Source organism: Abramis brama (assembly GCF_963993115.1).
Source record: "Abramis brama genome assembly, chromosome: 22".
In the NCBI taxonomy this organism is placed as follows: Eukaryota; Metazoa; Chordata; class Actinopteri; order Cypriniformes; family Leuciscidae; genus Abramis; species Abramis brama.
Window position 1 is genome coordinate 2,061,208 of NC_139984.1, and position 13,006 is coordinate 2,074,213.

The 13,006-nt window shown below is 41.3% G+C and overlaps 1 protein-coding gene across 4 annotated transcripts in view; it reads left to right on the top strand.

The window, feature by feature from the left end:
• The window catches only part of LOC311073380 (IQ motif and SEC7 domain-containing protein 1-like), a 69,556-nt gene extending 58,089 nt beyond the window's left edge, over positions 1 to 11,467 (top strand). For all 4 annotated transcript variants that reach the window (XM_084099102.1, XM_084099101.1, XM_084099100.1 and 1 more), the window contains exon 13: positions 7,587 to 11,467. In XM_084099102.1, coding sequence (XP_083955228.1) covers positions 7,587 to 7,600 — 14 coding nt within the window. In that variant the 3' untranslated portion in view covers positions 7,601 to 11,467. The remainder of the gene's footprint in view (positions 1 to 7,586) is intronic.
• The last annotated feature ends 1,539 nt before the right edge of the window (positions 11,468 to 13,006 follow it).

Below are 13,006 nucleotides of genomic sequence, written 5' to 3' on the forward strand. Positions count from 1 at the left end.
TTGCTAGTAAAATACTGTTAATTGTACAGTTCTTTACTGTAATCTAGTTTGTTTCTGTAAAAATGCAATAAATTATAGTTAACTAATTACACTTGCAGAAACCGACTGCCTTAAATTGACCAACTGTCATTTAAATGTATTAACTAAAATGTATAATGCATTAATAATGTGAGTAAAGTATTACTGTGAACTTCTTTTATTTGAGACCACTAAAAAACTATTGCACATAAAGAGATTTCCACTGGACCAGCAACTACACAATCACCGCCTGTTAAATAAAGCAACATGCAGCAAATCATCAGTGTTTGTAGATCTTCTGCTGGACTGAAGCACAGGCTCTACTCTTCAGCACAATGGTGACCCACAAAACTACATTTACAGTAAACTACTGGCAACAGTGTTACAGTATAAACCTGTTTTATAACTTACAGTTTATTACTGTTAAAATACATTTTGTGGGTGTGTCTTTTTTATCTTACACAGTTAACCCTTTCAACCCCACAGGAAAATCCACACTACGAGTAAAAAGTAACGATGCAGTGAGATAATTAAGGGAATATGTAAGTGATTGCAAGCAGAATCACTGAAGAAAAGAGAAACACAAGAACAGAAAATAGAGAAACACAATAACTACGACTGACTTCCAGTCATTACACATTATTACACTTATTATTAACCAGTATGACTTTATTTCTGTCATACATCTACAGAAGTTGTTATTGAGATGTTTAATTGAAAATGTTTGGTTTGAAGTTACCGTTATAGAGATCAGTGCTTGCTTTAGTTGGGATGTTGATGCTAAAACATTAGTTTTTCTTTTGCTGCTTGAGCTGTGTTTTTGCAAGTCACACTTGTGCACACACACAGTTTATGAATGACTGCAGTTATAATGATTATGATGACAAAATCATCATATTGCCTGTTCATTCACTAAGGAATTCATTCTCACTTATTCAGAGTTTAATCCTCAATCAAAAGTGTTGCATTACCACCACTGTGAAAACGCAGCAATAAGATACAATGACTCTTTTTTTTTAAACACATGATGCATAACCAGAGAAACAGACCTACACTGTGTTTTAGAAACACCGAGATATCACAATTTAGCACATGAATCTCAACAATGGTGGCAATATTTATTTTTTATTATTATTATTATTCATGCAGCAGTGCATGCTGGGAGTTTTATATTATCCTGGAACCCAGCATGCATTGCGACATGAAACTTTTCACCATTGTTGAGATTCATATGCTGATTGTTGATGTCTGTGTGTGTCTGAGCCAAGCAGGAATAAAATAAAATTGAATGCACTATATGATTACAATATTCTTCAGAAGACTTGATTACAGAAATATTGATTTCATTTAGTAGATTCACAGATATATGCTAAACATGAGATAACTATAATTTCAATGACTATATACAGGAAAAATCTGAAAATCAGGCATGTCCAGGATGATTGTGACATCACCACAAAAAAATAAAAACACCTGATCATCTTCCTCTTGACTCTTTCTTGCCATAACAAATGTGTTTTATAAACTCACTGTTACAGCAGCCAGAGAGAGATGAAAGGTAAGAAGTCCAGGGACAAGAGACCAACTAAAGCAAATACTGATCTCCATCATGGTGACAACAAATTTTATTAATAACTAAATCTCTGTTAATTCTCAACAAGAACTTTTGTACATGTATGAAAGAAATAATCGTAAACTGGTTTGTAAACTGGTTTCACACTCAGTGTTGCTGGAAGTCAGTTGTAGTTCTTGTGTTTCTCTTTTTTCTGTTCTTGTTTCTCTGTCCTTCAGTGATTCTGCTTGTCAGGTGTTCATCAGTGTCTCAATTCACTCACTTCTTTTCATTCAAGTGGACTATATTAGTGAACTAATGTAGGAAATAGTGAATGAGGGTATAGGGTGTGATTTGGAAAACAGCCTCTGAGTGTCGATTTTGAGCACTGCTGATTTACAGTATATTCCTGTAGGCTAGTTTTATTTTCTACGGTATATTACTGTTTTAATGGAAAATGGTATAATATTGTCAGAATTTTACAGCAAGGGTTAACAGTGTAGGGTTTCAGCACTGAAGTGCTTGAACCCCTTATAATAAAATAAAATAAAGTAGACTTTGAGCTGTAAGCACGTCCCAGCCGGGTTCGTCACTTATTGGGGTCCCCTGGAAACATTTCCCTTGTGTTCTGTGAGTATTTAGAGCACACATGTGTTGTGAAACTGATGAAGATTTTTCTTAATTTGCATGTGTTTTCTTCAGTTGCAGTGCGTTGAGCTCTCTCAGCCACCGTAGGAGGTTAAGCTAACATGTAATATTTTCACACATTAATATATTATAAATAACATTTGGAGTGTCACTGGTAAAGTTAGATGAGTGCAGGATGACTGGTCCTACAGGGTTTGCTGTTTGTTTTCACAGAGCTGAGAATGTTGGCGTGCAAAAGTTCAGCCGTGGTGTGAATGTGTCCACAGGAATCCACTGTTTGTCCTGTAGATCTGATTCACTACTAATGTTTGTGTCAGAGCTCGTGGGGGGTCTGAAGAAGCTTGAGCAAGGGTCATTCTCAATCCTGCTACACCCATCTATTATTAAAATAATATTCTGGGTTCAATGCAAATTACGTTCAACTGACAGCATTTGATTGCCAAAAAAAATATAAAAAAAATAATAATAATTTTGAAGTTCACTTACAAAAGAAATTTCATTTTGAAGGTTTTAAAAGCTGAAATGTGAACTGTATAAGTTTATAAAAGCGCTTACGCTATTTTTTCTCTTAGAAATTTGTATTATTTGAGCTGTAAAGTTGTTTAAATCATCACTTTTATAGTCGTTTTAGGGTTTTAAACTGGTGAATGCGAAATGGAAACTAAAACAAGCAAAACAGAGACAGTCCCATGATCGCACTTGCACAGCCATTGTCAGCATTGGCACAAGGGGATCATTTTTGCTTTCAACTAGGCAATGGTCGATGGATGTCCCCCACTGTATTGCAACCTGTGGAGACACACTGGTCATACCTTATCCGTACCCATGATGATCAATGTTCATGACCTATGATGACCTAAAGACATTCTTGGTTTATAAATCATGAACTTCTGACATTCGGTAAGATGTAAAACAAATGTTGCAGTATTATAGATGCTAGTCCGAAGATTGTTTTGTTGAATGTATGTTCTGCTTGTCATTGGTTACGACACTTTAACTAGTTACTCAAGGTAGGCTATTTAATAGTTGATATACCAACGTGATTTTGGTATTAGGGAATCATTGTTCATCTGTTGTATAAGTACAATGTTAATTATTCTGCTTCCTCCTGATGTGACCCGATATGTTTAATGGAAGTGTAAAGTCTGCCATATTAGACTTATGTGGTAGCATAATACTTCATAAAATGGGGGGTGTAATATTATCAGCCCACATGTTTGATGATTTGCATACTGAATGCTGATTGGTTGTTAACTCTCTGTATGTTGGAGTTGTGAATCATTGGATTCATCATGTTTCGGCATCCCATAATGTCCTTGAAGCATGAAAACGTTGCTCATGGCCACAGTGTCATGATCACAGCAGGGTGTGCCTCCATGGTAGATGTTGGGGCCCTCATATTGAGTTAAGTTGTTCATTTTTCCCTTTTGGGAAGTTTATCACTTGTGCTTCTAGCAACAATGCCCTTGGAGGAGTTATGCTGTAGTTTACATGACCATAATGCTGTCGTTACAACAGGGAGATGTTTGCACATAGAGAGTTGAGTTCCAAGTTTGGAAGATCTCTAGTATTCCATCCAGTTTTGGCCATGCCCACTTCACTTTAATGGAGGCTCTTTCGGGAGCCGGAATTCATTCCTTGTTGGAGAAAGTGGCCATAGAGGAAGTGCCTCCTTTCCAGAAGGAATCCTATATGACAGTTGATATTATCTTGTGCTGAAAAAGGATGACGGTTTGCGGCCAATCCTGGACTTGCATCTGATGAACTTGATCTGAAGGATGCATATTCCATTTTCAGATAATCTAGGACAGGGGTCTTGAGTTCAGCTCAAAGCCCAATCAAAACCACCTAAAGCAGCTAATCAAGGTGTTCAGGATAAATTACAGGTGTGTTGGGGCAGGTGTGTTGGGGCAGGTGTGTTGGAGCTGGTGTGTTGGAGCTGGTGTGTTGGAGCTGGTGTGTTGGAGCAGGTGTGTTGGAGCTGGTGTGTTGGGGCAGGTGTGTTGGGGCAGGTGTGTTGGAGCAGGTGTGTTGGGCAGGTGTGTTGGGGCAGGTGTGTTGGAGCTAGTGTGTTGGGGCAGGTGTATTGGGGCAGGTGTGTTGGAGCAGGTGTGTTGGAGCAGGTGTGTTGGAGCAGGTGTGTTGGGGCAGGTGTGTTGGAGGCAGTGTGTTGGGGCAGGTGTGTTGGAGCAGGTGTGTTGGAGCTAGTGTGTTGGAGCAGGTGTGTTGGAGCTAGTGTGTTGGGGCAGGTGTGTTGGGGCAGGTGTGTTGGAGGCAGTGTGTTGGGGCAGGTGTGTTGGAGCAGGTGTGTTGGGGCAGGTGTGTTGGGGCAGGTGTGTTGGAGCAGGTGTGTTTGGGCAGGTGTGTTGGAGCAGGTGTGTTGGGGCAGGTGTGTTGGAGCAGGTGTGTTGGGGCAGGTTTTTTTGGGGGGCAGGTGTGTTGGAGCTAGTGTGTTGGGGCAGGTGTGTTGGAGCTGGTGTGTTGGGGCAGGTGTGTTGGGGCAGGTGTGTTGGAGCTAGTGTGTTGGGGCAGGTGTGTTGGGGCAGGTGTGTTGGAGCTAGTGTGTTGGGGCAGGTGTGTTGGGGCAGGTGTGTTGGAGCAGGTGTGTTGGAGCTAGTGTGTTGGGGCAGGTGTGTTGGAGCTAGTGTGTTGGAGCTAGTGTGTTGGAGCTGGTGTGTTGGGGCAGGTGTGTTGGGGCAGGTGTGTTGGAGCTAGTGTGTTGGGGCAGGTGTGTTGGGGCAGGTGTGTTGGAGCTAGTGTGTTGGAGCTAGTGTGTTGGGGCAGGTGTGTTGGGGCAGGTGTGTTGGAGCAGGTGTGTTGGAGCTAGTGTGTTGGGGCAGGTGTGTTGGAGCTAGTGTGTTGGAGCTAGTGTGTTGGAGCTGGTGTGTTGGGGCAGGTGTGTTGGGGCAGGTGTGTTGGAGCTAGTGTGTTGGGGCAGGTGTGTTGGGGCAGGTGTGTTGGAGCTAGTGTGTTGGAGCTAGTGTGTTGGAGCTAGTGTGTTGGGGCAGGTGTGTTGGGGCAGGTGTGTTGGGGCAGGTGTGTTGGAGCTAGTGTGTTGGGGCAGGTGTGTTGGAGCAGGTGTGTTGGAGCTAGTGTGTTGGGGCAGGTGTGTTGGGGCAGGTGTGTTGGAGCTAGTGTGTTGGAGCTAGTGTGTTGGAGCTAGTGTGTTGGGGCAGGTGTGTTGGAGCTAGTGTGTTGGGGCAGGTGTGTTGGGGCAGGTGTGTTGGGGCAGGTGTGTTGGAGCTAGTGTGTTGGGGCAGGTGTGTTGGGGCAGGTCTGTTGGGGCAGGTGTGTTGGGGCAGGTGTGTTGGAGCTAGTGTGTTGGGGCAGGTGTGTTGGGGCAGGTGTGTTGGAGCAGGTGTGTTGGGGCAGGTGTGTTGGAGCTAGTGTATTGGGGCAGGTGTGTTGGAGCAGGTGTGTTGGGGCAGGTGTGTTGGAGCTAGTGTGTTGGGGCAGGTGTGTTGGGGCAGGTGTGTTGGGGCAGGTGTGTTGGAGCTAGTGTGTTGGGGCAGGTGTGTTGGGGCAGGTGTGTTGGGGCAGGTGTGTTGGAGCTAGTGTGTTGGGGCAGGTGTGTTGGGGCAGGTGTGTTGGAGCAGGTGTGTTGGGGCAGGTGTGTTGGAGCTAGTGTGTTGGGGCAGGTGTGTTGGAGCTAGTGTGTTGGGGCAGGTGTGTTGGGGCAGGTGTGTTGGAGCTAGTGTGTTGGGGCAGGTGTGTTGGGGCAGGTGTGTTGGGGCAGGTGTGTTGGAGCAGGTGTGTTGGAGCTAGTGTGTTGGGGCAGGTGTGTTGGGGCAGGTGTGTTGGGGCAGGTCTGTTGGAGCTAGTGTGTTGGGGCAGGTGTGTTGGAGCTAGTGTGTTGGAGCAGGTGTGTTGGGGCAGGTGTGTTGGGGCAGGTGTGTTGGAGCAGGTGTGTTGGAGCTAGTGTGTTGGGGCAGGTGTGTTGGGGCAGGTGTGTTGGGGCAGGTGTGTTGGAGCTAGTGTGTTGGGGCAGGTGTGTTGGGGCAGGTGTGTTAGAGCAGGGTTGGAAAGGAAGTCTGCAGGAAGTTAGCTCTCCCGCATTGAAGACCCTTGGTCTAGAGCAGGGTTAGGCAAGTTCGGTCCTAAAGAGCCGCTGTCCTGCAGAGTTTAGCTCCAACCCTAATCAAACACACCTGAACAAGCTAATCAGTGTCTTCAGGATTACTAAGGCAGGTGAGGGTTTTTTTCAGGGTTGGAGCTAAACAAGACAGTGGCTCTTTAGGACCGAACTTGCCTACCCCTGGTCTAGAGACAAAGGGAAATCATCAGGTTTGCTTCAGGCAAAGCTAACCAGTTCAAGGTTGTTCCTTTTGACCTCGCCTTTGTGGCTTGTATGTTCACAAAATGTATGGATGCCGTCCTGGCTCCACTGAGGCTCTAGGGCGTTAAATGAACTCGATGATTGCCTGATTCTAGCGCATTCGGAGGAGTTGGTAATTCGACATCAAGACTTAGTTCTCGATCATCATTTACCGAGGCTAGGTTGGAGGCTAAAATCTTTAGAAAAGTCTTTTGTTTCTGAGGCAACAGACAATATTTGTTCATGCATGATTGCCGGGATCAGTTCAGAGCAGGACAAGAGGCAGCTCATGGCAGCGTCCCTGGTGATACTATTGTGTACCTTTGGACCTACTCCATTTTAATGGTGAATAAACAGCTAAAGAGTTCATCCCTATTGGCATGCTCACCACAGACACAAAATTACACACATATGATATCAAACTCTGTTACAGTAGCGCATCCCCAGTTTTGTTCAGGGTGTTTGGTTAGGCGAAATTTATCACAACAAGATGATCTCAGAAGATGACTCGCTAGCAGTTAGTACCATAAAAATATGCATTATGCATATACTTCATCCTTTCAAAATATCTAACATTGGGAATCAAACAATGTAATCGTCTGTCAAAAATAACGAAATAAGACAGCTAACCCTAACACTTTCTTTTCTTTTTTGTCTTCTATTCTATATCTATTTTTTGAATTACATGTACTGCGTTAGACTAAACTGGGAAGGGTCACAGCACTTGCATATTGTTGTCCTATTGTTAGTTTCACTGCTTCTATTGCTCTCCTCATTTGTAAGTCGCTTTGGATAAAAGCGTCTGCTAAATGATTAAATGTATAAAAAGCTGACTTAAAAAAAAACCTTTAAAGTTACATTTTATATGAATACCAACACTTCGAAGGCATTTTTCTACACTCGTTTTCCTGTAAAAGTGAAATGTCAGCATGCTCATGGGACTCCAGGCCAGAGTTCCCGAAGTGTCTGATCTGAAAGGGAACTTTTATTAATGCCTGTGGAGAAAATGAATATGCAAATGTTGATGTTTGGTCCACATCTCTCTCCTCGCAGGACTCCATCTTTAGCAGTCGTCCTCTGAGCCAGAGAGAAGCTTCCTTCCGGGATCATCTGTCTCCTGACAGACTCTTCCTCCTCCTCCTCCTCCTCCTCAGGTCCCTGTGTTGGGCTGCCCTCCACCTCCCCATCCCACACGCCACATCTGTCAAACCTGCACCACACCGCCCAGCCTCACGCACACCACTCTCAGTGATGTCACTTCCTCCTGGAGCTCCACCCATCAGCACATGCCGGGGTCAGCGCTTTAAACGGACACTCGATGAGCCATACCAGCCAAACCCGAGCAGAGCGGAGGAGCATCTGTCTCTCTCTCTCTCTCAGCGTTCTGCCTACGGGGGACTGACTCAAGATTAGAATTAAGAAATCATATTTTGCATTAAAAAAATCAAGGACCATTAAGATCTATTGCATTGTTACATATATATTCATGACAATTTGCAAAAAAAAAATATTACTGTAGTGCATTTTAAAATTATTATCATTCCTTTTTGGTCTCACTTCATTTCGATGGTCCACTTTTTAAACATTTTGCTAACTTAAGTAACTTTGCTACTACATGTCAACTAATGCTCATTGGAGTATTATGGACTGTTCTGTTGGGGTTAGCAGAATAAGTTGACGTAGTTGAAAAGTTACAGTAGAATGTCTGTTGAGGAGCATCAAAATAAAGAGTGAGTAGATATTAATCAGACAGTCTACTAATACTCTAATGACTGCTATTGACATGCAAAGTTACTCATAGTCTAAAGTGGACCATCAAAATGAAGTGTTACTTATTTTTTTATTATCATCAAAAGTGATTCTCATCCCATAATTTTTAAAATACGATATAACAATTTTTAAATGAAAGCATACATTAAAACAAATATTATCATGCTGTATAAATAATTTTCAATTCAAATAATATTGTTTTTCACATTGCAGTGACATAATTCTAATAGGATTTAGTTTTTTATTTAGTTTGAGCAAAATTGTGCTTAATATATGAATCTACAAATAATCTCAATGGTCCTAAAAAGGCTTTGCTGCCTTCATGCGAAGTGTTTTCTTGATGCTGTCGATGGGTTCTGTTGAAACACACACAGTGGAAGAGTAAGTTTGCCTGTAATCAAACATAGTGTTTTTGAGACTAACATTCATTCAGACTAGCAGAATGACAGATAGATGTTCTAACACTGTATTTGTAGATGACAGCTCTATATGTTGTCTAACAATCATAAATGAACGTGCCATTGGCCATTGCACCCGTCAGCTCTGTGTGTGTGTGTGTGTGTGTGTGTAGTATTATAGTACAGTAGTGCAACTGAAACCATTGTAAGCAAAAAGCGATGTTATAGAACACTGTAAAAATGAACTTTTTAAGAACAATATCTTGGTCAGTTTGAGTCAGTCATATTTCAGAATGCTCTAGAAACTTCCACTGGGATCGGATATGAGGAGATTGTGAAGCACAAGTGCAGTGATGTCTCAGACGGACTCTGAGGGTTCGAGGAGCTTGCATGCCTTTAACTGGAGAGAGATGCTGCGGATTTTCCCCCATATTCTTCTTTTCCGTTGGAGTTACGCACAGGACGTCTGAGGGCCAGTGACTGCGTTATTTTTCTATCTATTAAAGATCGGTCTTGTTTCTTCATAAGTGCAATATGTTGGTCATGATGGGCGAATGACTTCACTCTTACTTCAGCATAGTGGCGTGTAGATCCTCATCCAACCAGTGTTTTCATCCAACGCAACGTCAAAGTGATCGGCTAGGCTTTAACTGTGATTAGTTCTCGATGTTGTTTTGGGGTGTTTATTTATTATGGAAAATAAACCAGTGTTACCATGACAATGAAGTGCAATCATGTAAAAAGTACTTTTGTTTTTCTTTTATTTAACTTTTGAACAACCAGGAGATGTTTCAGGTGAATATTCTGCTATATTATGCAAGCGTCTGTATGTTTAGAGGAATGTTTATCTGTAGAAAATAACGTCTGGTCTGTGAAATGAAGCTGTTGTAAAGATGCATTCTGATCAGATATATAAGCTGAAAACTGAAGAACCATATGTGGGAACACTTTATAATAACTGCACGCTATTAATCATTAGTTAAGCATTACTAAACAGTTCATTCATCATTTATAAAGCATTAATAGACATTAATAAGTAGTTCATAAATACAGCTATAAATGCTTTATTCTTGATTTATAAGCAGATCTATAATGTGTTTAATAATTGTATTTTCATACTTTATTAATGATCAATTTATCATTTCTATATGAAGTATAGCATTATTTACAAACCAGTTACATTATTTACCATTATTTACAAACTAGGTGTAGTCATTTATTAATAAGATTATTTAGAAAGTGTGAGTAAATGTAGTAGATTCAGGAGTTATAAAGCGTTTAGTAGTGGCCAGTTCACTATTTCTGTGAGCTCATCTAAAGTGAGGACTAGTTATGCCTGGTAAAGCGTTTATAATTATAGTAATAATGAACTGACCACTACTAAACGCTTTATAACTACCTGAATTACAGTAGAAATACATGTTAATAAACCATTTATTAACACACTGAGTAACTATTGCTATATGTCTGAATAATAATATGTATTTAAACAGTTTATTAATCATTTACTTACACTTTCTAAGTTATCTTATGAACCACTGACAACTCCTAAATAACCGGTTTGTTAATAATGCTATACTTCATTTAGAAATGATAAGTTGATCATTAATAAAGTATGAAAATACAATTATTAAACACATTATAGATATCCTTATATATCAAGAATAAAGCATTTATAACTGTATTTATAAACTGCTTATTAATGTCTATTAATGCTTTATAAATGAACTGTTTACTAATGCTTAACTAATGATCAATAGCGTGCAGTTATTATAAAGTGTTACCCAATATTTCAGTTTTGTAATTATGTTTTCATGACCCCGAACCAAAGCATTAGGTTTATTTTGAACATATCACATCTCTCGAGTGCAATATTGAGTCTGCTGTTCTCAAGTCAACATGAAACCAGATCTCGCCGCTTTACTTTCTGAAGTCGGTCCTGGTCTTACTCTGCACGATTCACTGGTGCACATTCATTTCAAGAAAAAAGAAATAATCTTTTTAGTTTAAACAAATACTTGCAAAAATAAAAAAAATAAATTGTACTTGCAAATACTTGCTCCAAGTCCCCTCCCCACATGTTTTTTCATGTTTAATATCATGCTTCACTCACAATAAAGGAAGTAAAATGTGTTTGTGAACGTCGTTTCATGTTGACTTTAACAGGAAATTTAAAAGCTTTTATATTTATATTACTTCAGTGTCACACTTTCCAGAGATTTTGTTTCTGTATGAAATGTTAATAACGTAATAATAATCTGATTGACAGGCGAGACCTCAACAATGTGCAGTGACTCGCCTGAACTCTTCACTCCACTTCCTGATTATACTGTATATTTGAGCTGGCCTCCGCGTCCCCTCACGTGTGGCGGGTCAGTCCTGTGTCGTGTGTTACTGCAGTGATCAGTCGATGACGGCATGAAAGCACCCACTGTTAGGCCCTGTAGAGACACATTTGAGCAGTTATATATATATATATTAGGGACCCCGTCAGTAAGTCATTGTGTGTGTAGTGTGTCGTGTCTGGTCTCGTCACTGTCTGTCTGTGTCTCTCCTCACAGGCTGCTATCATCACTGTCCAAATCAAACACTCCCACACATGGCTAACGGAAACGGGCATTTCGGGTTTTATTTAGTTGTTGTAGAACAGAGAATGCTTGTAATTTGAGATTTTTTTTAATGTAATGGTTATCTATGTCAGTGTACAGTCAATGTAAAACTCAAACTGTGACGACATTCAGAGCATAAAATAAAATGAATATATGATGTCGTGTTTTTGGCCAAAAATTTATTTTGTTATTATTTTGTGATTATTTAGTTATATATTGCGATTTGATGAGCTATGACTTGATGAGCAGTGTCTAATATTGCTAGCGCTGAGACATCCGGACACAGAGAGCAAAGACTTGCTCACTCCCTCAACTGGGTTCACTCTCACAAGAATCAACAAACACTCCAAGTGGCAATACACATATTTATGTCGTAAAATCTTCACGTTCAAACGTTAAAACCCTCAAACTTTTGAAATTCTATCCACAAAAATGTTGGAAAGTTTCTATAATGACATCTACTATAATTGCACTGTTGAACACCTTAACCGACCCTTAAACCTCACCTACCCGTACCAGCAAACTCAAAATACCTCCGTTAAATACCTCCGTTAAAAAAGGTTTTGTGTGTGTGTATTTGTGTGCGTGAGTGTGTGTGTGTGGCCTGGTAAACTCCGGTCATTTGTTTCCATGGTTACTCATTGGTTTGTTAAATAAGTCGCACCTGTTGCTTGTTTTACCCCTCAGTTTGTGTGTATTTAAAGCCCTGTATTTCAGGCCGTAGTTGTTCTTGATGTTGTTATGCGAATGGTTTGGTTCCTGCGTTTCTCGTTCTCCTGTGCCCCAGCGTATCGTTATTCGAGTTTGTGTTGTTTTTGTTATCCAGGTCACTGCTAAGGCCCTGTCCCAAATGACACACTTCATATGCACTTTCGGTCTTGTGGACTTACAACGGCTGCTGTTCGCACGTGTGCGTTAAGTCCATAGGGATTCCCATTTGTCATTTTAGGTTTCAGAAGGTGCTCGCGAGCGCCCCGTTTGCCGTCGATATGCGCGCTTGAAGCGAGCTCCCCATCAGACTTCTTCCCGACAGTCAAAGCGGCGTTACGTCACAAAAGATCTATAATATTATACTGTTATTTAAGCAAAACAAACTCGATATAGCCATACGCTGGGGCACTGGAGAACCAAACCAACGAAAACAACAAGAACAAGAATGGACTAAACACTGCAACACAAGGCTAGAATTACATATACAAAATGAGGGGTAAAACAAGGAACAGGAACACTTTTTATGCGTTTTGGCCGTTCACTTACACGACAATGGAGTTTTGGGGGCCTGAAAACGCAAACTTTTGAAAATGGGTTTCAAAATGCAAGTTTGCACTTTGATAATGATACCGTTATCCTCTCCTTTTAAACTACAAAAACGTCTACGCATGTATCCATGGATCCCTGAGAAGGGAACGAGTGCGAAGACACTTTGGGGAACGCCTCCAGCGTGAGCAGTGTCTGAAACACATGACTCGAACGTGACAATGTCTGGCCTGCAACAGCCCGTGACGTCCCTGTCGTGTGACGCGAGTGTAGAAGGCCATCTAGAGTTCCCGTCATCAGCACTTCTGTCTGAAGGAGACGTGACCAGGTATGCCTGAAGCAGTGAGACGCAGCGTCTCGTTCTCAGGGAACCATGCTTACATGCGTAACCTGAGACGAACCTCTCGAACGGGAACACGCACTGCGTCCGAAGACACTA